Genomic DNA, 27898 nt, shown 5'->3' on the forward strand with positions numbered 1-27898 from the left:
GCTGAGGTGGGTGGGGCCAGTGCTGAGGTGGGTGCGGCCAGTACTGAGGTGGGTGGGGCCAGTGCTGCTAACACATGTAATGTACTGAACTGGTTTACTATAGATAGGGTCCAAGATAAATTAAATAAACTCAATATAACCAAAGCTCCAGGGCCTGATGGATTACACCCCAGAGTTCTTAGGGAACTAAGTTCTGTAATTTCTCTACCCTTGTATGAAATATTCAGTGCTTCTTTCCTTACTGGTATTGTGCCGAGGGACTGGCGTAAGGCAAATGTAATGCCGATCTTCAAAAAGGGCTCTCGAACTTCCCCAGGTAACTACAGACCTGTAAGCTTAACCTCCATTGTGGGGAAACTATTTGAGGGGCTTATAAGGGACTACATCCAGGAATATATAGGGGTAATAGTATTATAGGTGATAACCGGCAGGGTTTTACTAAGGACAGAAGCTGTCAAACAAACCTGATATGTTTATATGACGAGGTAAGTAGAAGCCTGGATGGGGGGGCGGCTGTGGATATCGTGTACCTGGATTGGGGGGGGGGGGGCGGCTGTGGATATCGTGTACCTGGATGGGGGGGGGGCGGCTGTGGATATCGTGTACCTGGATGGGGGGGGGGGCTGTGGATATCGTGTACCTGGATGGGGGGCGGCTGTGGATATCGTGTACCTGGATGGAGGCGGCTGTGGATATCGTGTACGTGGATGGCGGCGCGGCTGTGGATATCGTGTACCTGGATGGGGGCGGCTGTGGATATCGTGTACCTGGATGGGGGGCGGCTGTGGATATCGTGTACCTGGATGGGGGGGGGCGGCTGTGGATATCGTGTACCTGGATGGGGGGCGGCTGTGGATATCGTGTACCTGGATGGAGGCGGCTGTGGATATCGTGTACCTGGATGGCGGCGCGGCTGTGGATATCGTGTACCTGGATGGGGGGGGGCGGCTGTGGATATCGTGTACCTGGATGGGGGGCGGCTGTGGATATCGTGTACCTGGATGGGGGGGCGGCTGTGGATATCGTGTACCTGGATGGGGGGGCGGCTGTGGATATCGTGTACCTGGATGGGGGGCGGCTGTGGATATCGTGTACTTGGATGGGGGGGCGGCTGTGGATATCGTGTACCTGGATGGGGGGTGGCTGTAGATATCGTGTACTTGGATGGGGGGGCGGCTGTGGATATCGTGTACCTGGATGGGGGGGGGGACGGCTGTGGATATCGTGTACCTGGATGGGGGGCGGCTGTGGATATCGTGTACTTGGATGGGGGGGCGGCTGTGGATATCGTGTACCTGGATGGGGGGGCGGCTGTGGATATCGTGTACCTGGATGGGGGGCGGCTGTGGATATCGTGTACTTGGATGGGGGGGCGGCTGTGGATATCGTGTACCTGGATGGGGGGTGGCTGTAGATATCATGTACCTGGATGGGGGGCGGCTGTGGATATCATGTACCTGGATGGGGGGGCGGCTGTGGATATCATGTACCTGGATGGGGGGGGGGGGGGGCGGCTGTGGATATCGTGTACCTGGATGGGGGGCGGCTGTGGATATCGTGTACCTGGATGGGGGGCGGCTGTGGATATCGTGTACCTGGATGGGGGCGGCTGTGGATATCGTGTACCTGGATGGCGGCGCGGCTGTGGATATCGTGTACCTGGATGGCGGCGCGGCTGTGGATATCGTGTACCTGGATGGGGGGGGCGGCTGTGGATATCATGTACCTGGATGGGGGGGGGCGGCTGTGGATATCATGTACCTGGATGGGGGGGGGGGGGGGCGGCTGTGGATATCGTGTACCTGGATGGGGGGCGGCTGTGGATATCGTGTACTTGGATGGGGGGGGGCGGCTGTGGATATCGTGTACCTGGATGGGGGGCGGCTGTAGATATCATGTACCTGGATGGGGGGGCGGCTGTGGATATCATGTACCTGGATGGGGGGGGGCGGCTGTGGATATCATGTACCTGGATGGGGGGGGGCGGCTGTGGATATCGTGTACCTGGATGGGGGCGGCTGTGGATATCCGTTGTACTTGGATGGGGGGGGGGCAGCTGTGGATATCGTGTACCTGGATGGGGGTGGCTGTAGATATCATGTACCTGGATGGGGGGCGGCTGTGGATATCATGTACCTGGATGGTGGGCGGCGGCTGTGGATATCATGTACCTGGATGGGGGGGGGGGGGGGCGGCTGTGGATATCGTGTACCTGGATGGGGGGCGGCTGTGGATATCGTTGTACTTGGATGGGGGGGCGGCTGTGGATATCGTGTACCTGGATGGGGGGTGGCTGTAGATATCATGTACCTGGATGGGGGCGGCTGTGGATATCATGTACCTGGATGGTGGGGGCGGCTGTGGATAATCGTTGTACCTGGATAGGGGGTGGGGCGGCTGTGGATATCGCGTACCTGGTATGGGGGGGGGGGGGCGGCTGTGGATATCGTGTACCTGGATGGGGGGGGGGGCGGCTGTGGATATCGTGTACCTGGATGGGGGGGCGGCTGTGGATATCGTGTACCTGGATGGGGGGCGGCTGTGGATATCGTGTACTTGGATGGGGGGGCGGCTGTGGATATCGTGTACCTGGATGGGGGGTGGCTGTAGATATCATGTACCTGGATGGGGGCGGCTGTGGATATCATGTACCTGGATGGGGGGGGGGGCGGCTGTGGATATCGTGTACCTGGATGGGGGGGCGGCTGTGGATATCATGTACCTGGATGGGGGGGGGGGGGGCAGCTGTGGATATCGTGTACCTGGATGGGGGGGCGGCTGTGGATATTGTGTACCTGGATGGGGGGGCAGCTGTGGATATCGTGTACCTGGATGGGGGGCGGCTGTGGATATCATGTACCTGGATGGGGGGCGGCTGTGGATATCGTGTACCTGGATTTTGCAGAAGCGTGTGACACAGTTCCTCATGGACGTCTGATGGGTAAGTTAAAGTCTATCGGTTTGGAAAGTTTAATGTGTAACTGGATTGAAAACTGGCTTAATAATCGTACCCATAGAGTGGTGGTCAATGATTCCTACTCCGAATGGTCCCCGGTAATAAGTGGTGTACCCCAAGGGTCAGTACTGGGCCCTATTCTGTTCAACTTGTTTATTAATGATATTGAGAATGGAATTAACAGCAATTTTTCTATCTTTGCAGATGACACCAAGCTTTGTAGTACAGTACAGTCTATGGAAGATGTGCAGATGTTACAGGCTTTGTAGTACAGTACAGTCTATGGAAGATGTGCAGATGTTACAGGCTTTGTAGTACAGTACAGTCTATGGAGGATGTGCAGATGTTACAGGCTTTGTAGTACAGTACAGTCTATGGAGGATGTGCAGATGTTACAGGCTTTGTTGTACAGTACAGTCTATGGAGGATGTGCAGATGTTACAGGCTTTGTAGTACAGTCTATGGAGGATGGGCAGATGTTACAGGCTTTGTAGTACAGTACAGTCTATGGAGGATGTGCAGATGTTACAGACTTTGTAGTACAGTACAGTCTATGGAGGATGTGCAGATGTTACAGGCTGTGTAGTACAGTCTATGGAGGATGTGCAGATGTTACAGGATGTGTAGTACAGTACAGTCTATGGAGGATGTGCAGATGTTACAGGATGACTTAGACACACTGAGTGTTTGGGCGTCCACTTGGCAAATGAGATTCAATGTGGATAAATGTAAAGTTATGCACCTGGGTACTAATAACCTGCAGCATCATATGTCCTGGGGGGAGTAATAACCTGCAGCATCCTATGTCCTGGGGGGAGTAATAACCTGCAGCATCATATGTCCTGGGGGGAGTAATAACCTGCAGCATCCTATGTCCTGGGGGGAGTAATAACCTGCAGCATCCTATGTCCTGGGGGGAGTAATAACCTGCAGCATCCTATGTCCTGGGGGGAGTAATAAAATGCAGCATCCTATGTCCTGGGGGGAGTAATAACCTGCAGCATCCTATGTCCTGGGGGAGTAATAACCTGCAGCATCCTATGTCCTGGGGGGAGTAATAACCTGCAGCATCATATGTCCTGGGGGGAGTAATAACCTGCAGCATCCTATGTCCTGGGGGGAGTAATAACCTGCAGCATCCTATGTCCTGGGGGGAGTAATAACCTGCAGCATCCTATGTCCTGGGGTGGTTACACTGGTGCAGTCGCTGATGGAGAAGGATCTGGTTGTACTTGTAGATAATAGACTACAGAACAGCACAATGTCACTCAGCTGCTTCTAAGGCCAGCAGGATATTGTCATGTATATACCAGGCCTGGACTCTGGGGACAGGGATATAATATTACCCCCCTATAAAGCTTTGGTGCGGCCTCATCTGGAGTCGCTGTCCAGTTCTGGAATCCGATTCATAAAAAGGACGTTCTAGAGCTGGAGAGGGAACAAAGACGGACGCTGCCTCCGCCCGGAGAGACAAGGGGGCACTGCCTCCGCCCGGAGAGACAAGGGGGCTCTGCCTCCGCCCGGAGAGACAAGGGGGCTCTGCCTCCGCCCGGAGAGACAAGGGGGCGCTGCCTCCGCCCGGAGAGACAAGGGGGAGCTGCCTCCGCCTGGAGCAGGCATGTCCAAACTTTTTTCGAAGAGTGCCAAATTTGATGAAGTGAACATGTGCAAGGGCCGACCATTTTACATGCTACATGCTATATGCTTTATAACACAGGCAGATAATAGCAAGCTGGATACCTGGGGGGCCGTAAAAGTTCTGAACGCGGGCCGCAAATGGCCCTCCGGACGGACTTTGGACATGCCTGGCCTGGAGAGACAAGGGGGCGCTGCCTCCGCCTGGAGAGACAAGGGGGCGCTGCCTCCGCCCGGAGAGACAAGGGGGCGCTGCCTCCGCCCGGAGAGACAAGGGGGCGCTGCCTCCGCCGAGAGAAAAAAAGGTTCAGTTTCCGGAGGCGACAAGCCTTCTTTACCATGAGAGCTGTGAATCTGTGGAACAGTCACCACAGGATCTGGTCACAGCAACAACAGTAGAGGCTTCACAACAAGAGAGACGAGCTTAGACCAAAATAATATAAATGCATATGTATAGAACCTATCACCCCTCCCCCCTTCCCTGTATGTATAGAGCCCATCACCCCTCCCCCTTCCCTATCACCCCTCCCCCTTCCCTGTATCCATCCCCTCCTTGGTTGAACTTGATGGACATGTGTCTTAATTCAACCGTATTAACTATGTAAAATGCAGCTGACGCAGAAGCTGCGCCCCCTCCTCCGTCTCAAAAGTGGCAAGTGGCAAAAGTGGCGCAGAGGTGAACAAAATATTCGCATACCCTTTTCGAATATTTTCACGCCGATCTGCCCCATCTGCGCCTAAAAAAGGCATTTACGCCTTTTGATACATGTCCCCCACTGAGTTTATCAGCAAAGTATGGAAGGAATTGTTTCTCATCATGGGCAGCAACATATCAAAAGTTATGTTTGAGTAGAATACCCTTTCAAGCCAGGATTTTAGGAACTGCTCCTAGAAAATGCTGGGCCCTTGTCCGCTCAGAAGATGCAGATATTATGTTGGAGACCGTTCTCGAGGTCATCTGCTTCCGGTTGCCACAAAACCACCTTCTTAGTTAGGGAGGATACAGCTAGGGTTAGAGGTGCTAGCCGGTCAGAGACAGCCCTATTTTGCATTACTGTCTGGTCATCTATTGTATCTCCAAGATACACGCCACTGTTTAAAGGAACAGACAGTGAAAATGGTGGATCCTAATGTAGCATCCTTGTGTTGTCCATTTCGTACCATATAACCTGTGGATGTGAACTTGCGGGTGTTCTCTGCCGTCCTTTCATTTTTTAGCTCGGGGGCTCTTAAGAAGACTGTATTGTTATTCTTTGTCCCTACCTCCGAAGATATGCCTCTTACCACACAACTGCATGAGGGGGTGAGGCTAAATCTAGTCATAATCCGGCTATTTTTATTGGATGATTGTATTGTCCATCTTGGTCTGGGTCTGTGGTGTCAGGCTAAGTTTTTGGGTGGTCCATATGCTACAGGGTGTTTCAATGGTTCTTTGTGTTCTCACCGCCATGCTGTGTCAGGCTAAATTTTGGAGTGGTTCATCATATGCTACCTCTGTTTTAATGGTTCCCTGTGTTCTCACTGCCATGCTGTGTCAGGCTGAGATTTTGGGTGGTCCATATACCTACCTCTGTTTTAACCAGGCTGTTGCACAGAATTAGGCATAATGGTGCCATTAGGCAGCCTCAGAGGCATGCATACATGCTGTTTCCTGTCCATTTCCGTTTTGTTTCCATAATTTTCTGAGGTTAACAGGTTTTCACACGACTTTCCCTCTACCGAACTTGGGTCCCTTGCAAAAATGCTCGAGTTTCCCATTGACTTTAACGAGCACTCTAGTATCGGGAGATATTCGTCTCGAGTAACGAGCACCCGAGCATTTTAGTACTCGCTCATCACTAATCACCTCCCATATACCTGACCCTCACCCCATATCCATCACCTCCCATATACCTGACCCTCACCCCATATCCATCATCTCCCATATCCCTCACTGTATAGGATCACTGTCATGTCCTTTATGGTGTATGGTGCGGTCATATAGAATATATGTGTCTTTCCAGAGAAGCAGATCTGATCGTTGAGGTTGCCCATCCCTCTATAACCAGAATATATGGAGAACGCTTCTTATCTGCCGGAAACTTATTGGTAAGTCTCTGCTCTGGCTGCGGCCATATTGCTGTCAGGTGTTTCCCATTGTATTATCAATAATCTTTGTGTCCAGTAGGTTGAGTACCAATCCCGTAGACATGGTGGTCCATCAGTGAGTATACAGGGTCTGCTTATTGCTGTTGTCACCTGTATGGCATTAGACCAGACCAGAGTTAGACCAGAGTTTTATAGCCTGACCACTTTGTTTTCGGAGAGATAAGCTGCTGCCAAAGCTGTCTACTCCCCCTCCCCATAGAAAACACAGATATGCACTTATGATTATTGTCGGAATGGAGTAGCTCAGGCCCACCAGAAGAATTCATTGTAGGGGACCAACCTTAAGCTCTGCCCTCTGCGGTAACATATTAATATTTTGCGCCCTCTCTATGTTTATATCTATCTGTGGTACCCCACCACGGATGTTTCTAGTATGGACACCTTTCGTAAAAGCCCTGTACTGAAGAGTAAAGTAATAATGAAGTTGTACCCTCAGGTTTTACCACCAGATGTCACTGTGTATTAATTTGTATGTTGCACAGCTGTAGTCATTCAAGGGTTACTGTTATGTTTTGTGATCCTGTGCATCCACACTTGAAAAAGTTCCAATAACCACTTGATAATAGAACAACCAGATCTGTAGTAGAAGTGCTGTGTAAGATATAGTCGTGTTGGTTGAGTTGTGCTGAGTAATACAAGTGCAGTGTCCCAGAACAGAGTATTTATTTGTCACTTTATCTCTGCACCTTTTATTATGGCCAGTTCTGTTCTGGAAAACTATGGTCCACTGCAAACTGTGTGTATTGTGTCACCTCTCTCAGTGTTCAGGTCTGCTATTCCATTCATTTCTTGTTTGCATGTTCAATTATTAGTGCCTAATGGTATTATGTCGCCCCCCAGTGTTCAAGGATGGTACTTCTCATGTATATTTGGTCCTATATGTCTAATGGTGGGATGATGCAATGGCTTGGTGTCACGTGACTGCCCCTGCTTCCATGGTAACTCCAATGGCCATCGAGCTTTGGCTGAGGATACCATGTGACTTCCTGTCTACCTCAGTCCTGTCGTCCACCTTCAGGGGGATAGGTTGTGTGTTGCTGCTGCTCCTGTGTCACAAGGCCGCAACCTTGCGGTACCTGCTGCAGCATTACCAGAAGTGTTCCTGGCTGTGTTCTATCCTCAAGTTCTCAAGATCCTCATCTATACTAAAAATCTGTGTGCTGTTCTTCACTCATTCCTCTCATCATCTTCTCTAATCATCAACAGCAAGTATTTATCTCAGTTTCATTCCGCCCAGCATCTTATCCTCAGTATCACTACTACTCCCATCGTTCAGTACGCTATCATCACAGCCTATTGCAGCATCACCCATTACTCTGCCTTATTCAAGTCTGCCTTATACCCGGTTGCATCCGGAGAGACTGTTGCTACCCGTTACCACCGTTATTATAAATATACAACTACCGTTGTTTCCAGGGGCGGATTAACTTTACCATAGGCCCTGGGCTGTTCACCAAGCCTGGGCCCCCCCCACCCCACTGTAACTATGGCAACACTAGCCTGGCGTTCATAGTACAGGACAGATAATGTCATGATGTCCTGATTTGTGCAAAATTGCCATAAAAAAACAGTGATTTTTTGCAAATCATGGCAGAAGTGTAGCCAGGAGACAGTACACCATTGAAAGTATAAGTCTTTTTGGGTGGTCATGGGCCCCCCAGGAGCCACTGGTTGTTTCTGAACCTTGGCATTGGTGTAATTATTGGTGCCCTGACTAAGGACAACAAAGAATTGCTCGGCCACCGCTTGGTCAGGTTCCTGGTCTACAGCTGCTATCCCTCGTGCCCATACCGTGACATACCATCAGGCAAGTGGCTAACCGGGTCCCTACCCAGTACTACCACCTACTACTACTCTCAGCGGAGTGGCCCAGCGCAAACTTTGGCATCACAAACAGGATTAGAACTGTGTTGTGCCGATTCCCAGCAACCCCAAAACTGTACTATCATCCCCAGAGAGACTTTATTCAAAGTGGCGTGATTGAACGGGACTATTCATTGTGCCGCCATGGGGTTTCGAGATGTGCCCTATTTCCCCGTCAGTGTGGAGGATGCCTGTTGTGTTTTACTGCGGCCTACTGTTCTGGAATTTCCTGCTGCGCCAAACCCCAGACAGGAGGGGGTTAACCGCCACGCTGCCGAAGCGCGGGAATCGCCCGGCGCCATAGACTTTACTGTGAATCCTCCTGATTGGCTGCCCGTGCCGAGTGACGTCACAGTTGCTGGGCAGATTGCCGGACCGGAACTTCAGCCTCTGTGCTCCGCCTCCTCCCAGGTCCTCAAGACCACACCAGTGCGCAACAAGATGGCAGCCGGTGGGGAGCACCTTTCTGTAACTGTAGCCCCTGTGACATCCAGACTGCCCGAGAGCTTGCCTCCGCTTGGTCCCACATCGTCTACTAATGTCCCACTCCCACCACCTATGGCCGCTGGTACTGTTCCTGTGCCCGTAGCTGCCACAGGGGTACCGTTCCTCATTGGGCTCTCCCGTCTCTCTGACTATAAGGAAGAGCCTCCGGACTCGCAGCTCACCCAGGCCGAGGAGGATGCCCCAGACGAGATGGACACCGCTCCAGTGTCCCCGGAGGGCACCCCGGATCCAGAGGAGGTCCAAAAGGCTGCCATTCTGCACGCCTGGCATCGCCAGGTCCAAGCCCTCTGTGAGCATCATCGGGCAGAGGTCATGGCCGCTAACAGGGAAGCCTCGGTTGCTATTTGGCAGCCGACTGATCCTCCACACCCCGGGCAAGAGTAAGCTTCCTTTGGGAAGCTAGGCCGACATGGCCGTCCTAACTGTTCTCACTGTATCTGTTGTTCCTGTTTTGTTTGTGTGTTGAAAAAGTTCCTCTGCAACGTTCAAGCTCTGCACCTGGTCCTCCTGACCAAGCCTCCTTGTTTCATCACCCACCTATGTGCTGAAAACACACTCAGTTGTTCAAAGTTCTTCAGTGCCTGTCCCAGAGCCTTTTACATGGACGATGGTCTAATTGCATAAAAGACTCGAACATAACAGACACTTACCTAGTTCTTTCTAAAGCACTTTCATGATTATGGTATTGTCAAAAGTTTATTTTTGCACTCCAGTAGTCAAAGGTTATTTATTTTTTTTTAAATATTTTTATTCATTTTCAAATTTTAAAACAAGATACAAGCATGGCAGACACAAAATTCCACCAACAGGTAAGTATAAAGTAAAGCGCCCTCTGGCTAAACATCAACCAGGGGTTGAAATCCAACATTTACAGGAGTAAGAAAACAATGAACCCTAGTGGGCCTAGTGAGAACTTTGCTTGAAGTTCAGCAAACTCAAGGTATCTATGCTCACGTTCGTGTAATAGGTGTGAAACCGTTGTGATGCCCTTATGGGCCCAGACCCGGGTGAACCCACTCCTCGCCTCAGCTGTAAGTTCAGGGTGGGACCACAATGGCATAAATTTGCCAATGGCAAATGGAAGTTTCATATCCTTTAGGCTGGATTTCCCCGCTATCATAGTGTCGCATAGCAGAAGGCACCGCTTAACATGAGAGGGAACAGCAGGTAGTTTGGTATATAAAAGGGCCTGTAATGGCCAAGGGTGCGCCATTGCTTCTTCTAGCTTTAGGTTGGTAAAGGCCCCCCCGCCCCTCATTCAATCTACCCCATGCTGCAAAAGGCATGCCAGATTGTAACGACGCACATCTGGGAAGTTGAGGCCTCCCTGATCCCTAATTAACATCAGTTTTTTGAGGGCTATGCGGGGGCGCTTACCCCCCCAGATGAATTGTAAAAATGCTGTATTGATTTTTTTATGTCCACATGTTTTAACCATACCGGAATGGTTTGCATGGGGTATAACAGGCGAGAAAACGCCATCATCTTGATAAGATGACATCTGGGCATAAAACAAAGCGGTAAAGATTTCCATTGAAGTAGGCTCTGAAAAATAGATTGAAGGAGTGGAGGATAATTTAGTCCATAAATGGCACCTGGATTCCTCCCAATATTTATCCCAAGATACTTGATATGTGTGTGGGTAATAGTCACCGGTACACCAGGAATAGATGATTAGAAGGTCATCCGCGAATAATGCGACACGAACAGGAACGCCCCCCTACCGCAATTCCCTGGATCTTGGTATGAATAGCTAAAACACGAGCCAGTGGCTCTATAACTAAGTTGAATAATAGGGGCGAGAGGGGACATCCCTGCCGCGTACCTTTCTTTGGGAAAAAAGGGGCAGACAGGAAGCCAGGAGTGCCTACTCTAGCCTGGGGAAATTCATAGAGGGACTTCAGGTACCCCAAAAAGGCCCCTCCAAAGCCCATATGTTGCATAACTAGCCACACCCACTCCCACCGCACATTATCAAATGCTTTTTCAGCATCTATGGATAATATGGCGGAGGAGGGGTGAAGCTCTGGATGTTGCTGTATCTCATCTAGTATAGCGATAACTTTCCTCACATTTGTGACTGCCGATCTGCCCTTCAAGAAACCAACTTGATTTGGTGAAATAAGGCGTGGCAGTATTTGTGCCAGTCGATCGGCCATGGCCTTAGATGCGATCTTGAGATCCACATTTATTAGCGAGATAGGCCTATACCCCCTGGGCTTGTCAAGTCCTTTCCAGGTTTAGGTAGTACTCTTATAATGGCTGTGTTCATGTCCCGAGAGACCGGGGTACCTTGTATAATTTTTTCCTACAATGACAAAAGGGCAGGGCCTATCTCTCCAATCAAGAGCTTATAAAAATCACCGGTGTATCCATCCGGCCCCAGAGCCTTGTTAGGCTTCAGATCCTTAACAACTCTGCCAATCTCCTCCATAGTAAAAGGGGCGTTTAGCATATCTTTTTCTTCCTCTGACAAGGAGGGGAGCTGTAACGCCTGGAGTCGTGGATCCACCGAACCGTCCCTAGCGATGGCACTAACCTCACCAGGGAGCGGAGTCTAAGGGGCAGCTGGTTTTCACCAGAGCCCGCCGCAAGGCGGGATGGACTTGTTGCGGCAGACGACCCCCAGGTCGCTACCCCTGGCTTGGTTGCTAGTGACAGCAGACAAGGCGTGGCAGGAGCAGTAGTGCAGGCAGAGGTCTGTAGGCGTAACCGCAGGTGGCAGACAGTACTCAGGAAACAACGGGTTAAGCAGCGGACAGGAGCTAGGGACCGGGACAGTGGACAGGAACTGGGAATAAGGACTGAGGTCAGGAACAACAGGGAGCTGGGCCAAACGCTATGGGAAGCATGTAAAGGCTCCAACACCTGAGGTGGGGCAGGGCTGGAATTTATAGGAGAGTGTGTGGGCTGTGACCAATTAGGAGTGGACTGCCCCTTTTACTCTGAGACAGCCGGCGCGCTTGCTCCTTAGGAGGCGGGGACGCGTTCGCCGGCCGGCACAGTGACGGACAGGAGCGGGGCGAGGTGAGGTGCCCCCAAGGGCTGAAGTGGCAGCAGCGCTGGGTCCCTGCACGTGGACACTGGCGGCTGCAGGACAGGGTGAGGGGGTACGCCGCCGCAGCCCTGACAGTACCCCCCCCCCCCCTTTGGCCTCCCACTCTTTCTAGCCTGCAAGAATCCCTTGAGAAGGTCCCGATCCAGGATATTAGACTCGGGTTCCCAGGATCTCTCCTCAGGACCAAAACCTCTCCAGTCCACTAGGAAAAAACGTCTTCTTCTGACAGTTTTCATGGCCAGAATGTCTTTAACAATGTAGACGTCATCCGAGACTGCTTGTGGAGCAGAGGAGGAAGATTTATTGGAGAATCTGTTGAGGACCACTGGCTTTAAGAGGGAAACATGGAAGGCGTTCGGGATCCGCATAGTAGGGGGTAGACGGAGTTTGTAGGTGACTGGGTTGATGCGTTTTAGCACCGAGAAAGGACCGAGGAATCGAGGACCCAACTTGTAGCTGGGAATCTTGAGTCGGACATATTTGGCCGAGAGCCAGACTTTGTCACCTGGAAGAAAGTTTGTGGCAGGTCTCCTTTTCTTATCCGCCTGGTCCTTCATGCGGTCAGATGCCTTGAGCAAAGATTGTCGAGTCTGTTCCCAGATTGACTGCAGGTCAGACAACAATTCCTCCACGGCTGGGACCTCGGAGGATGGAGAGAGAGGCAGAGGAGGGCGAGGGTGACTCCCATAGACCACATAGAAGGGTGACTTGCCTGTGGAACTCGAGTCCAAATGGTTGTAGGAAAACTCTGCCCATGGAAGTAGGCTGGACCAGTTGTCTTGGCGAGCTGAGACAAAATGATTGGTTGCCCAGGATCTGGTTGACCCTCTCCACTTGCCCGTTGGTCTGGGGGTGATAGGCAGATGAAAAGTCCAACTTCACTTGGAGCTGTGAGCAGAGGGCACGCCAAAACTTTAAGACAAATTGTGAGCCTCTGTCGGACACGATGTGAAGGGGAAGACCATGTAAGCGGAAGATGTGTTGAAAGAACAACTGGGCCAGACGGGGAGCAGATGGAAGTCCAGGAAGAGCCACAAAATGAGACATCTTGGAGAAGCGGTCAGTGACCACCCAAATGACCGTGTTTCCCGCAGATGGAGGCAAGTCTGTGACAAAGTCCATGCCTATGTGGCACCAGGGACGGCTTGGTACTGGCAAGGGCTGTAATAGGCCGGCAGGCCTTAGTCGGGAGGACTTGTTTTTGGCACAGATGGTACAGGAAGCCACAAAGACATCTTGGAAAAGGCTGGGCCACCAGTAGTGGCGGGAGATCAGTTGCCCGTTTTTTTGGACTCCAGGGTGCCCGGCCACCAATGAGGAATGTCCCCACTTCAGAATCCTTCCTCGAAGCGCAGGGCGAACATAGGTCTTTCCGGGGGGTTCTCCCTGAAGAGCCGAAGTGTCGACTGGCATCAGACGATCGGGAGGTATGATGTGGCGAAGAGAGTCCTCTTGTCCCATGACATGAGATGCTCGGGAGAGAGCATCGGCTTTCACGTTCCTCTCAGCCGGACGAAAATGGATAACAAAGTTGAAACGTGAAAAGAAAAGCGACCACCTGGCTGCCCGGGGATTGAGGCGTTGGGCCGATTGGAGGTAGAGAAGGTTCTTGTGGTCCGTATAGATGTTGACCGGATGCCTAGCCCCCTCTAGGAGATGATGCCACTCCTCCAGTGCCAGCTTAATCTCCAAGAGTTCTCGGTCGCCAATAGTATAGTTCCTCTCGGCAGGGGAAAAAGTCTTTGAAAAGAACCCACAGGTTCTGGTCTTGCCTGATGCATCCTTTTGCGAGAGGACGGCTCCAGCGCCCACTGAAGAAGCGTCGACCTCGAGTGAAAACGGCTTGGTGGCATCCGGGCGGACTAGAGCAGAGGCAAAGGCCGACTTAAGGCTAGTGAAGGCTTGCTCGGCCTTAGGTGGCCAATGCCTGGGATCCGCCTTCTTCTTAGTGAGAGCCACGATGGGTGCGACAAGGGTAGAGTAATGTGAGATGAACTGCCGATAGTAGTTGGCAAATCCTAGGAGGCGTTGGATAGCTCTGAGTCCCACAGGACGTGACCACTGGAGAACAGCTGAGAGTTTGGCTGGATCCATCTGTAGACCTCGATCGGAGACAATATAGCCAAGAAACGGAAGGCTGTGCTGATGGAAAACGCACTTCTCCAGCTTAGCGTACAAACGATTGGCCCGTAGTCTTCGTAGGACCTGACGTACTTGGGTCACGTGAGTCTGCTGGTCAGGGGAGAAGACCAGAATGTCGTCGAGATAGACGATGACGCAGACATAGAGGAGGTCACGGAATATGTCGTTGACGAATTCCTGGAAGACCGCTGGGGCATTGCAGTGCCCATCTCGGGTGTTAAAAGCGGTCTTCCATTCGTCTCCTTCACGAATACGGATTAAATTGTACGCTCCCCTGAGATCCAGCTTGGAGAAGATCCTGGCTCCACGGAGATGGTCGAACAGTTCGGGGATAAGTGGAAGAGGATATCTGTTCTTGACAGTCACCTTATTTAGGCCCCGGTAGTCAATGCATGGGCGGAGAGAACCATCCTTCTTCTGCACAAAGAAGAATCCTGCACCAGCAGGGGACGTGGATTTGCGGATGAAACCCTTCTGTAAGTTTTCCCGGATGCAGGAGGACATGGCCTCAGTCTCGGGTATGGAGAGAGGGTACACCCGACCTCGCGGAGGAGAAGTTCCAGGAAGGAGGTCTATGGGACAATCGTACGTCCGGTGAGGGGGCAGAGAATCCGCCTCCTTGGCAGAGAAGACATCAGCCAAGTCTTGGTATTCCGCCGGTAGGCCGGGTAGAGGCTTGACTGAGTCAGGTGACGTCATAGAGCACTTGGACTGAGGAGGCTTCAGACACCGGTTTGGACAGTCCAGATCCCAACTGAGAATCTCCCCGGTTCTCCAGTCTAGCTTAGGGGCATGTAATTGCAGCCAAGGAAGGCCCAGGAGGATGTCGGAAGAGGAATGGCGCAAGACTTAGAAGGAGATCTTCTCCTGATGTAAAGCGCCTACCTGGAGGACCAGAGGTACAGTCTGGTAGTGTACAGCTTCGGTGAGAGTCTCGCCCGTGACCGAGGAGATAGACAGGGATCGGGCTAGCTGGTTCAAGGGTAGCCGCCATCTTTGGACCAATGTGGCTGCAATGAAACTGCCTGCAGACCCAGAGTCTATGAAGGCAGTAGTCTGGTGAGTTTGTCCTGAGGGTGTCTGGATGGAGACTGGCACAGACAACCTTGGAGAGGTGGCATTCACACCTAGGGAGGCCTCTCCCACCAGACCTAGGTGCGAGCGTTTCCCGGACACTTGAGGACTTTGGGGACATCTCTGCCGGAAGTGATCAGGGTTACCGCAGTAGAGGCAGAGATTAAGCTCCAGACGACGAGTTCTCTCATCAGGTGTCAGGCGAGCTCGTTCCACCTGCATAGGAACCTCAGGAGTCGGCTGGGAATCCGAAACAACAGGATTCTGGAAGACCGGCACCAGCTGGTGATGGCGATGTGACAGGCTTAGTCGCCGTTCTTTCCGGACCTCCTCCTCTCTCTCAGAAAAACGAGTATCGACCCTGGTGGCCAGTAGGATGAGTTCGTTCAGGGAGGTAGGAAAGTTTGGGCGGAGAGCACGTCCTTCACCCGACTGGACAGGCCCTTTTTTGAAGGTGGCTACCAGAGCGGCCTCATTCCAGTCTAGCTCTGCTGCCAGCGTGCGGAATTGGATGGCATAGTCGCCAACGGAGGAACTCTCTTGTGAGAGATTGAGTAGAGCAGTCTCTGCTGAAGACGCACGGGCAGGTTCCTCAAAGACCGAGCGAAACTCTGCCAGGAAGGTTCGGAGATTGGCAGTAATCGGGTCATCTCGGTCCCACAGTGGCGTGGCCCAGGCCAGGGCCCTACCCTCCAAGAGGCTGATGATGAAAGCCACTTTAGAGCGTTCAGTGAAGAACTGGCTGCTTAAAAGTTCAATATGCATGGTGCATTGAGTCAGGAATCCTCTGCACAACTTGGGGTCACCACCGTATTTGCTCAGGAGAGCCAGTCGAAGTTTCGAAGAGGCAGCAGGAGGTGGTGTGCGCTGGTCTGTAGTACGCTGCTGTAAGGCGGCAGTCAATTGCTGGATGTGCTGCGATTGCTGCTGGATCTGCTGAGCCTGTTGGGCGACCACTCTGGCTACATCACGGATGTCAGGCACCTCGCCGGGATCCATGGTTGGAGCCTACTTTAACGCCTGGAGTCGTGGATCCACCGAACCGTCACTAGCGATGGCACTAACCTCACCAGGGAGCGGAGTCTAAGGGGCTGCTGGTTTTCACCAGAGCCCGCCGCCAGGCGGGATGGACTTGCTGCGGCAGGCGACCCCCAGGTCACTACCCCTGGCTTGGTTGCTAGTGACAGCAGGCGAGGCGTGGCAGGAGCAGTAGGCAGGAGATAGTGCAGGCAGAGGTCTGTAGGCGTAACCGCAGGTGGTAGACAGTACTTAGGAAACAATGGGTTAAGCAGCGGACAGGAGCTAGGGACCGGGACAGTGGACAGGAACTGGGAACAAGGACTGAGGTCAGGAACAACAGGGAGCTTTGCCAAACGCTATGGGAAGCATGTAGAGGCTCCAACACCTGAGGTGGGGCAGGGCTGGAATTTATAGGAGAGTGTGTGGGCTGTGACTACTGTGACGGACTGCCCCTTTAACCCCGAGACAGCCGGCGCGCGCCCCTTAGGAGGCGGGGACACGCGCGCCGGCCGGCACAGTGACGGACAGGAGCGGGGCGAGGTGAGGCGCCTCCAGGGGCCGAAGTGGCAGCAGCGCCGGGTCCCTGCACGTGGACACCGGCGGCTGCAGGACAGGGTGAGGGGGTGCGGCGGCGGTCCGGAGCGTGGGCCGCCGCCGCAGCCCTGACAGGAGCCTAGCATCTTTTAGCCAGTTCCTAGCGGGAGTGGAGTGAGGAGGGGAGTCATTGTAAAGTTCCCAAAAAAAGTCACGTAGAATTGCATTAATCCTGAAGGGGTCCCTATGGGCGGTACCCTGCTTATCTTGCAGGGATGGGATATGATGAATGGCGTGAGGGCCTCTAGCTAATTTAGCCAGTAACCTACCCGGCTTATTGCCATACCTAAAAAGAAGAGCATCAAAATGTGACCTGTAAATGTTCTCTCTCATGTCAAGCCAATGTTCGTAAGATGATTTAGCCGCTACCCATGCATTTTTGGACCCTGGAGATGGATGCTGTGTGAACGTAGTGTATGCTGCCCGTAACTCCGCACTAAGGGCTTGTAGCTGCCCCTGAATTTTTTTCTTCAAGGAGGAAACATAGGCCATTATTCTGCCTCTGAGTACTACTTTGGCAGCATCCCAGTATAACTGAGGATTTGACGTATGTTCGGAGTTGTGAGCCGCATACTCCAGCCACCCCCCCCCCCTCAATAAAGCTTTTAAATTTTCGTCCCTAGTGAGACCTACAGGAAATTTCCATAAGAAATCAGTATCCTTCGGGAGAATGTTGTGAATCATGAGAGCGACCGGGGCATGATCAGAAATAACATGATCCTTAATCATGACCCTGTCTACTCGAGAAAGCAAGGAGGGTGAAAGAAAGATATAATCCAACCGTGACCAGGAATTGTGGGAATGGGAAAAATGCGTAAACTCACGGGCGTCTGGGTTTGGCCACCTCCACACATCCATCACTCCCACCGAGGCCGACCAGGCAGACAAGGTCACGTCTCTCTGTCTAGGAGGCACCGACCTGTCCTGTCCCGATCGCCTGTCCTCGAGGTGATGCATCAACGCATTAAAGTCGCCCCCAATAACTTTATGTGGGATTTGGTGGTTGAGCACTAGAGAAGATAGGGAGGAGAAAAAAGTAGAGTTAGTGTCATTTGGACCGTAAACATTAACTGCGAGGAATTCCTCCGCTGGTGTTTTGATATGTAACATACATATCTGGTCCGCCCCTCATCATCTGACCATACATCAACTATTTCACAATTAAATGCTTTATGTATCAGGATTAGAACCCCAGCTTTCCTATCCACAGCTGATGAGCCAAAAACCTGTCCCACCCATTGTTTGCGCATTCTGAAGAAGTCAGCGGAACTCAGATGAGTTTCTTGAAGGAAAACTAGGTCAGGTGACTGCTTCTTCAAAGGGGAGAAGGGAAGGATAAATTTGTCATATTTTGAGACCGAAGAACCCCTACAGCAGGGGGGCCCTCAAACAGTGAGGTTAATCACAGGCACATATGTCTCATAATTAACAGACAGTAGGGAGTAGTTCAGGGACCCCTACAGAGCTATGTATCCAGACGGTAACAGGGTGAATGCAGTATGAAGCCGACCGTCCTCTCCCCACCGTGCAGTACCCTGTCCCACATCCTAAGAACCTTCAATCAGGCATCACAGTGTCTCTCCAGGATCTCTGTTCCTTAGGGGGCTGATCACCTGGTGTCGATGTGGGCTGTGCGGGTGACGACTCGTCACCGATTCCATGAGATGGCCGGGGACCAGAAAAATCCGGAGAGCGTCCGATTTGCGGGAAGCCATCATGAGAACGTGGGGTGCCCGGTCTCAGGTAATCTTTAAGAGCCTCCATTGCAGTTAAATGAGTCGGGGAGCGGAGCTGTGCCGGCGCGCGTCTCTATAGCATGGCACCGGAACCGGAAGTCAAAAACCAAAGGTTATTTTTCGTATCAGTCATATATATATATTTATTTTCTTCCTCTAAATGAGCAGAAAAGTCATTTAGTCTTTTAGAGTAAAGTAAATCTTCTCATAGTGTGTTTTCGTGCCAAGGTCAGATATTTTTCTCCTCCTCTGAGTAAGAAGCTAGTTTATGTATGTATAGCCTCAGAGAAAGTCTATTCTCTAAAGAGTGTATTTCCAAAAGGGTATTCTATTTTCTCATATATTGTATTATTGTGTTCTCCACTGGAAAAGTTCCTTGAGCCTGTGTTCTTCAGGACCTCATAGTGTTTCTCTTCCTAATGGTATTATGTCGCCCCCCCCAGTGTTAGTGTTCAAGGATGGTACTTCTCATGTATATTTGGTCCTATATGTCTAATGGTGTGATGATGCAATGGCTTGGTGTCACGTGACTGCCCCTGCTTCCATGGTGACTCCAATGGCCATCGAGCTTTGGCTGGGGAATACCATGTGACTTCCTGTCTACCTCAGTCCTGTTGTCCACCTTCAGGGGGATAGGTTGTGCGTTGCTGCTCCTGTGTCACAAGGCTGCAACCTTGCGGTACCTGCTGCAGCATTACCAGAAGTGTTCCTGGCTGTGTTCTATCCTCAAGTTCTCAAGATTCTCCTCCTAACCACAAGATCTGGGTGCCGTTCTTCACTCATTCCTCTCATCATCTCTAATCATCAAGAGCAAGTATTCATCTTAGTTCCATTCCGCCCAGCATCTTATCCTCAGTATCATTACTACTCCCATCATTCAGTACACTATCATCACAGCCTATTGCAGCATCACCCATTACTCTGCCTTATTCAAGTTCGCCTTATACCCGGTTGCATCCGGAGAGACTGTTGCTACGAGTTTCCACCGTTATAATAAATATACAACTACCGTTGTTTCTGAACCTTGGCATTGGTGTAATTATTGGTGCCCTGACTAAGGACAACGAAGAATTGCTCGGCCACCGCTTGGTCAGGTTCCCGGTCTACAGCTGCTATCCCTTGTGTCCATACCGTGACATACCATCAGGCAAGTGGTGGCTAACCAGGTCCCTACCCAGTACTACCACCTACTACTACTCTCAGCGGAGTGGCCCAGCGCACAAGAGGTAGAGTAGCAGTGCCTACTAAACTCTGCTGAACCTTCCTAATGGGTGACACAGGCCCCAGACCTTGTTACCTGGGATGAGCGGAGTGCTGAGGGTACCCTGCTGACAACCGTGCTGTGAGACAGAGTTCCTAGACTTACTGCAACTTTGCTCTGTCCGGATCAGTTCCTGGCTCTGTACAACTGGAAAGATTCAAAAAACACCGGGGGCGCACATAGTGTGTTACTGCAACTCAGGAATTTGAATTAAAATAGTGGCTTTCAGAGCCGCTCACCTGGGGTGGTCGCGCTACGAGCCCGACACCGCTGATCGCATAATCAATATATAGCCTCTTGCAGCCAGTCCGCGGGGCTGGGGATCCCAGTGGAGAATCAGCAGAAGGTTCTGCAGGCTGGAGGTATAGCCAAGCAAAAGGTCTCGGACTTCGGACTTGTGCCGCTGGCGGCATCAGATGAATTTCACTCCTTGAATGATGGGAGTAGTAGTAGTGGATGTAAAATCAGAACTTTTATTGCAAGAATTACACGTTTCAAGGCACAGCCTCTTCATCAGATTCGTTCCTGGCTCTGTGGCTCTGTTATGGATACTGTCCTGCACTGTGACTTCTCCTTGTCCCCGGCGTGGGTTGAGGTTGTCTCTGGCTACTCCTCTCTTTAGAGGAGCTTAACCGTGCATAGTGCTTTGGAGCGTTACTAGTAAAGAAGTTGGTGGCGGTGTGCTGTCTTGCGTCCTTCCCATGCGGGAGACTGACTAAGACTGACTTGAACTGTAGGTACGGCGACCTGGCAAAGCGGCCAGGGCCCAAATAGGACCACTGTGGAGAGCTATCTGGCTCATGTCCTTCCTCCACAAGGTCCAGAATGAAAAACTCTATGCTCCTCGTCCACCCATGTGACTAACTTCATCTCTAGCATATAAGGTGCGCTATGAGTGGGTGAAAGAGTGTAACAGAAGAGGAAAGGTGGGAGATGATAGCAGAGAAGAAAGCAGAAATCCTACTGATCTACAGATTCTGGTGTCACACAAAAACAATAACCCTTTGCGATCCTTCAGCTGTGCAGCTTCCATATACACATACATAATACAGCGACATCTAGTGGCTAGCTTTCAATACTACTTTCATCACAATAATATTACGATAAGTAGAGACTTTTGCAAAGGGTGTTTATAACTGTAACACCCCTAGTGGGACACCACATTTTGTGTATTAGGAATGAGTCTGACTCTCAGAGGTTATGTATTCCAGAAAACCGGTAGATGAGAGTGCAAGGTCCCAGTACAGAGTGCGGGCTCCCAGTACAGAGTGCTGGCTCCCAGTACAATTGGTCAAACTATGTACCGATATTGTAATGTCACGCTTGGTCTACAGTCACATATTAAGCAAATATCAACGAGAAAGAAACTGTATAACCCGTCTTCATTATGTGTAGAAGAATTAATTGCACAAAAATGTGGTGAACATACAAAGATAGACATACAAAGCTATATCCATATATACACATGACTACAATGTCTCTGCCTAAACTACGTGTAGGACCCCCCGGTGTGAGCATCCCCAAACTCCAGGTGCATGGGGACTGTCCCTACGCTGGAGCCACAAAAGGGGGTCATGATACAGTTTACCAGTAAATTGGTTAATAATGATAGTAAATACAGGAAAGTATCTATGTATTACTGATTTATAGTAAGAATAAATTGGCAATTACAAAATAGCGTTTAGGGTGCAGATAACAAGTACAGATGCAGATAAAGCACTGAGTTACAGTTTTGGAGCCAAACTGTTGGCCACCATGTGTCTACATATACAGATTGAATAACATTCAGACCATGTCGTCATACAAATTGGTCAAAAGACGTCGCACTTGTCTTCCAACGCGTTTCCCCCTCCTACTGTTGTCAATTAGGTGGGTTCATCAGGGAAATGAGGTGTGGGTCTTGTGTGGAAATCAATTGTAAGATGGGTATCTTGGTTATCGGGAGACGGTGCAGTCTAATACAGGATGGAAATAGTATTCTCAGTATCTCAGTCCTAGTGTATAAAAGCCCAGCCGGGATAGGAAGTCCTACTGTGATAGTCCATGTCCAGTCCTGCTATCAGTCACTGTGCTTGTGCCGGTTCCACCATAGATAAGGAGGTCGGCGTCCATGATGCCTGGAGTGCCGTGGTCCGCGTCTCCTCAGCGCCAAAATTGTAACTTAGTGCTTTATTTGAAACTGTATTTGTTATCTGCATTCTAAACGCTATTTTGTCTATTTTGTCTTTGTATGTTCACCACATTTTTGTGCAATTAATTCTTCTACACATGATGAAGACGGGTTATACAGTTTCTTTCTCGTTGATATTGGCTCCTAGTTCAGAATGATTCTCATCTTGTTTATCAGGTTGGATCCCCCACCGCATTAGCTGATGAAGACACAGAGAGGAAGCTTAGAAGAAGAGCCAAGATGTCTGGTTACACACTCTATGTACCTAGCGGGGCATTGTGGGGGGGAGAAGACATCATGAAAATGGCTGATAGAGGAACGCTCAGTGTAAGTTCTCTAGAGTCATAAGACCCTGTTTGCACAGTTATATGTGGGGGTTACTGTACTGCTGTATATAATGTTATATATGGAGGTGACTGTCTCTCCCAGGCTCAGACACTGACTAGATTGGTCCTCGGTCTTCTCTGCCCTGTCCCAGGCGGTGATTGTGTGGCTTTATATAATATTGAGGGGGCTGTCTGTCCCACGCTCAGGCACTGACTAGACTGGACCTCCTTCTTCTCCACTGTGCTGTACCAGGCTTAGAAACTCACTAGACTGGACCTCCTTCTCCACTGTGCTGTACCAGGATCAGACACTGACTATACTGGACCTCCTTCTTCTCCACTGTGCTGTACCAGGATCAGACACTGACTAGACTGGACCTCCTTCTCCACTGTGCTGTACCAGGATCAGACACTGACTACACTGGACCTCCTTCTTCTCCACTGTGCTGTACCAGGATCAGACACTGACTAGACTGGACCTCCTTCTTCTCCACTGTGCTGTACCAGGATCAGACACTGACTAGACTGGACCTCCTTCTTCTCCACTGTGCTGTACCAGGATCAGGCACTGACTACACTGGACCTCCTTCTGCTCCACTGTCCTGTACCAGGATCAGACACTGACTAGACTGGACCTCCTCCTTCTTCTCCACTGTGCTGTACCAGGATCAGACACCGACTAGACTGGATCTCCTTCTTCTCCGCTGTCCTGTACCAGGATCAGACACTGACTAGACTGGACCTCCTTCTCTACTGTGCTGTACCAGGATCAGACACTGACTAGACTGGACCTCCTTCTCTACTGTGCTGTACCAGGATCAGACACTGACTATACTGGACCTCCTCCTTCTCCACTGTGCTGTACCAGGTTCAGACACTGACTAGACTGGACCTCCTTCTCTACTGTGCTGTACCAGGATCAGACACTGACTATACTGGACCTCCTTCTCTACTGTGCTGTACCAGGATCAGACACGGACTACACTGGACCTCCTCCTTCTCCACTGTGCTGTACCAGGATCACACACTGACTAGACTGGACCTCCTCCTTCTCCACTGTGCTGTACCAGGATCAGACACTGACTAGACTGGACCTCCTTCTCCACTGTGCTGTACCAGGATCACACACTGACTAGACTGGTCCTCCTTCTTCTCCACTGTGCTGTACCAGGCTTAGACACTGACTAGACTGGACCTCCTTCTCCACTGTGCTGTACCAGGATCAGACACGGACTAGACTGGACCTCCTTCTCCACTGTGCTGTACCAGGATCACACACTGACTATACTGGACCTCCTTCTCCACTGTGCTGTACCAGGATCAGACACTGACTAGACTGGACCTCCTCCTTCTCCACTGTGCTGTACCAGGATCAGACACTGACTAGACTGGACCTCCTTCTCCACTGTGCTGTACCAGGATCACACACTGACTAGACTGGTCCTCCTTCTTCTCCACTGTGCTGTACCAGGCTTAGACACTGACTAGACTGGACCTCCTTCTCCACTGTGCTGTACCAGGCTTAGACACTGACTAGACTGGACCTCCTTATCCACTGTGCTGTACCAGGATCTGACACGGACTAGACTGGACCTCCTTCTCCACTGTGCTGTACCAGGATCACACACTGACTACACTGGACCTCCTTCTTCTTTACTGTCCTGTACCAGGATCACACACTGACTACACTGGACCTCCTTCTTCTCCACTGTCCTGTACCAGGATCACACACTGACTACACTGGACCTCCTTCTTCTCCACTGTCCTGTACCAGGATCAGACACGGACTACACTGGACCTCCTTCTTCTCCACTGTGCTGTACCAGGATCAGACACGGACTAGACTGGACCTCCTTATCCACTGTGCTGTACCAGGATCGGACACGGACTACACTGGACCTCCTTCTTCTTTACTGTCCTGTACCAGGATCACACACTGACTACACTGGACCTCCTTCTCCACTGTGCTGTACCAGGATCAGACACTGACTAGACTGGACCTCCTCCTTCTCCACTGTGCTGTACCAGGATCAGACACTGACTAGACTGGACCTCCTTCTCCACTGTGCTGTACCAGGATCACACACTGACTAGACTGGTCCTCCTTCTTCTCCACTGTGCTGTACCAGGCTTAGACACTGACTAGACTGGACCTCCTTCTCCACTGTGCTGTACCAGGCTTAGACACTGACTAGACTGGACCTCCTTATCCACTGTGCTGTACCAGGATCTGACACGGACTAGACTGGACCTCCTTCTCCACTGTGCTGTACCAGGATCACACACTGACTACACTGGACCTCCTTCTTCTTTACTGTCCTGTACCAGGATCACACACTGACTACACTGGACCTCCTTCTTCTCCACTGTCCTGTACCAGGATCACACACTGACTACACTGGACCTCCTTCTTCTCCACTGTCCTGTACCAGGATCAGACACGGACTACACTGGACCTCCTTCTTCTCCACTGTGCTGTACCAGGATCAGACACGGACTAGACTGGACCTCCTTATCCACTGTGCTGTACCAGGATCGGACACGGACTACACTGGACCTCCTTCTTCTTTACTGTCCTGTACCAGGATCACACACTGACTACACTGGACCTCCTTCTTCTCCACTGTGCTGTACCAGGATCACACACTGACTAGACTGGACCTCCTTCTTCTCCACTGTGCTGTACCAGGATCAGACACGGACTAGACTGGACCTCCTTATCCACTGTCCTGTACCAGGATCGGACACGGACTACACTGGACCTCCTTCTTCTACACTGTGCTGTACCAGGATCACACACTGACTACACTGGACCTCCTTCTTCTTCTCTACTGTGCTGTACCAGGATCAGACACGGACTACACTGGACCTCCTCCTTCTCCACTGTGCTGTACCAGGATCACACACTGACTAGACTGGACCTCCTTCTCCACTGTGCTGTACCAGGATCAGACACTGACTAGACTGGACCTCCTCCTTCTCCACTGTGCTGTACCAGGATCAGACACTGACTAGACTGGACCTCCTCCTTCTCCACTGTGCTGTACCAGGCTTAGACACTGACTAGACTGGACCTCCTTCTCTACTGTGCTGTACCAGGATCAGACACGGACTAGACTGGACCTCCTCCTTCTCCACTGTGCTGTACCAGGATCACACACTGACTATACTGGACCTCCTCCTTCTCCACTGTGCTGTACCAGGATCACACACTGACTAGACTGGACCTCCTTCTCTACTGTGCTGTACCAGGATCAGACACTGACTACACTGGACCTCCTTCTTCTTCTCTACTGTGCTGTACCAGGATCACACACTGACTAGACTGGACCTCCTCCTTCTCCACTGTGCTGTACCAGGATCAGACACTGACTAGACTGGACCTCCTCCTTCTCCACTGTGCTGTACCAGGCTTAGACACTGACTAGACTGGACCTCCTTCTCTACTGTGCTGTACCAGGCTTAGACACTGACTAGACTGGACCTCCTTCTCCACTGTGCTGTACCAGGATCACACACTGACTATACTGGACCTCCTTCTCTACTGTGCTGTACCAGGATCAGACACTGACTAGACTGGACCTCCTTCTCTACTGTGCTGTACCAGGATCACACACTGACTAGACTGGACCTCCTCCTTCTCCACTGTGCTGTACCAGGATCACACACTGACTAGACTGGACCTCCTTCTTCTACACTGTGCTGTACCAGGATCACACACTGACTACACTGGACCTCCTTCTTCTTCTCTACTGTGCTGTACCAGGATCACACACTGACTAGACTGGACCTCCTCCTTCTCCACTGTGCTGTACCAGGATCAGACACGGACTACACTGGACCTCCTTCTCCACTGTGCTGTACCAGGATCAGACACGGACTACACTGGACCTCCTCCTTCTCCACTGTGCTGTACCAGGATCACACACTGACTAGACTGGACCTCCTTCTCCACTGTGCTGTACCAGGATCAGACACTGACTAGACTGGACCTCCTCCTTCTCCACTGTGCTGTACCAGGATCAGACACTGACTAGACTGGACCTCCTCCTTCTCCACTGTGCTGTACCAGGCTTAGACACTGACTAGACTGGACCTCCTTCTCTACTGTGCTGTACCAGGCTTAGACACTGACTAGACTGGACCTCCTTCTCCACTGTGCTGTACCAGGATCACACACTGACTATACTGGACCTCCTTCTCTACTGTGCTGTACCAGGATCAGACACGGACTAGACTGGACCTCCTTCTCTACTGTGCTGTACCAGGATCAGGCACTGACTACACTGGACCTCCTTCTGCTCCACTGTCCTGTACCAGGATCAGACACTGACTAGACTGGACCTCCTCCTTCTCCACTGTGCTGTACCAGGATCAGACACTGACTAGACTGGACCTCCTTCTCTACTGTGCTGTACCAGGATCACACACTGACTAGACTGGACCTCCTCCTTCTCCACTGTGCTGTACCAGGATCACACACTGACTATACTGGACCTCCTTCTCTACTGTGCTGTACCAGGATCAGACACTGACTAGACTGGACCTCCTTCTGCTCCACTGTGCTGTACCAGGATCAGACACTGACTAGACCTCCCTCCCTAGTTTAGCCAGGATGTTGTCTGTTCTAGACCACTGGGGAAAGAAGGTTGGACTTGGGCTCTCATCCCACAGAACTTTTTAGTGGGTTCTATTAGAGGCCTGTGTTGGAGGGGTCGTGGCTTAGCCTGCAATGTGAGCAGACGTGCTGTGTGGAGCTCCTGCTAATAATCCTGCGTCTATCCTGGGCATCCTACCATTTCTTGCCTCCTGAAGATCGGCATAGTACCGGAGGGGTACGGAGAGACGGCAGCTGGTGATATGGCTCAAAAACAGAAAGGACTCACTAAGGATAAGCCAGGTAAAGGTGGCACGGTGCTCGGGCCTACTGAGCGGGCGCCATCTTTGCCGCGTAATCCTCCGGCTGATATAGCCACACAGCTCCGCTGCTACGTCTGCGCTGCAAACCCAGAGACCCCTGCAGAGAACTGGAGTGACCTGGGGGCAGCTCAGCAGGACTGGCTTGCACCTGGCACCAGTGATGGGCCTACGACTGGTAGCCCTCTGGGATCCAAGATGGCGCCCGGCTCGATGGGAGGAGGTGAGAGCGGCGCGGAGGAGAGTGGAGGGGAGAGTCCCCAGACTGAAACGCTGGCACCGACCATACAGGACGTCCTTGTGGCGATCTCTTGGGGCAACCATCATCTCACACAACTTATGGGAGGCATGAGAGAGGAGATTAACCTGCTGCGACATGATATGCAGAAGGTATCTGAGTGCATGGGGGCTGTGGGCAGAGTGGGAGACCTGGAGGACCAGGTTTCTCCTATGAAGAGAGACATGAAAAGAGTGGCCAATAATCTGTCAGC

General features: G+C 51.4%; 1 protein-coding gene across 4 annotated transcripts in view; it reads left to right on the forward strand.

Annotated features, from left to right (window-relative positions):
• Positions 1–27898, forward strand: part of ASPDH (aspartate dehydrogenase domain containing) — a 97285-nt gene that overhangs the window by 43027 nt on the left and 26360 nt on the right. For 3 of the 4 annotated variants that reach the window (XM_069950013.1, XM_069950014.1, XM_069950015.1), the window contains 2 exons: positions 6595–6679; positions 22342–22491. In XM_069950013.1, the coding sequence (XP_069806114.1) occupies positions 6595–6679; positions 22342–22491 (235 nt within the window). The remainder of the gene's footprint in view (positions 1–6594; positions 6680–22341; positions 22492–27898) is intronic. The other variant, XM_069950016.1, reaches the window with a different exon arrangement.

The sequence above is a fragment of the Dendropsophus ebraccatus genome, chromosome 13 (genome assembly GCF_027789765.1).
Source record: "Dendropsophus ebraccatus isolate aDenEbr1 chromosome 13, aDenEbr1.pat, whole genome shotgun sequence".
NCBI classification, from domain to species: domain Eukaryota; kingdom Metazoa; phylum Chordata; class Amphibia; order Anura; family Hylidae; genus Dendropsophus; species Dendropsophus ebraccatus.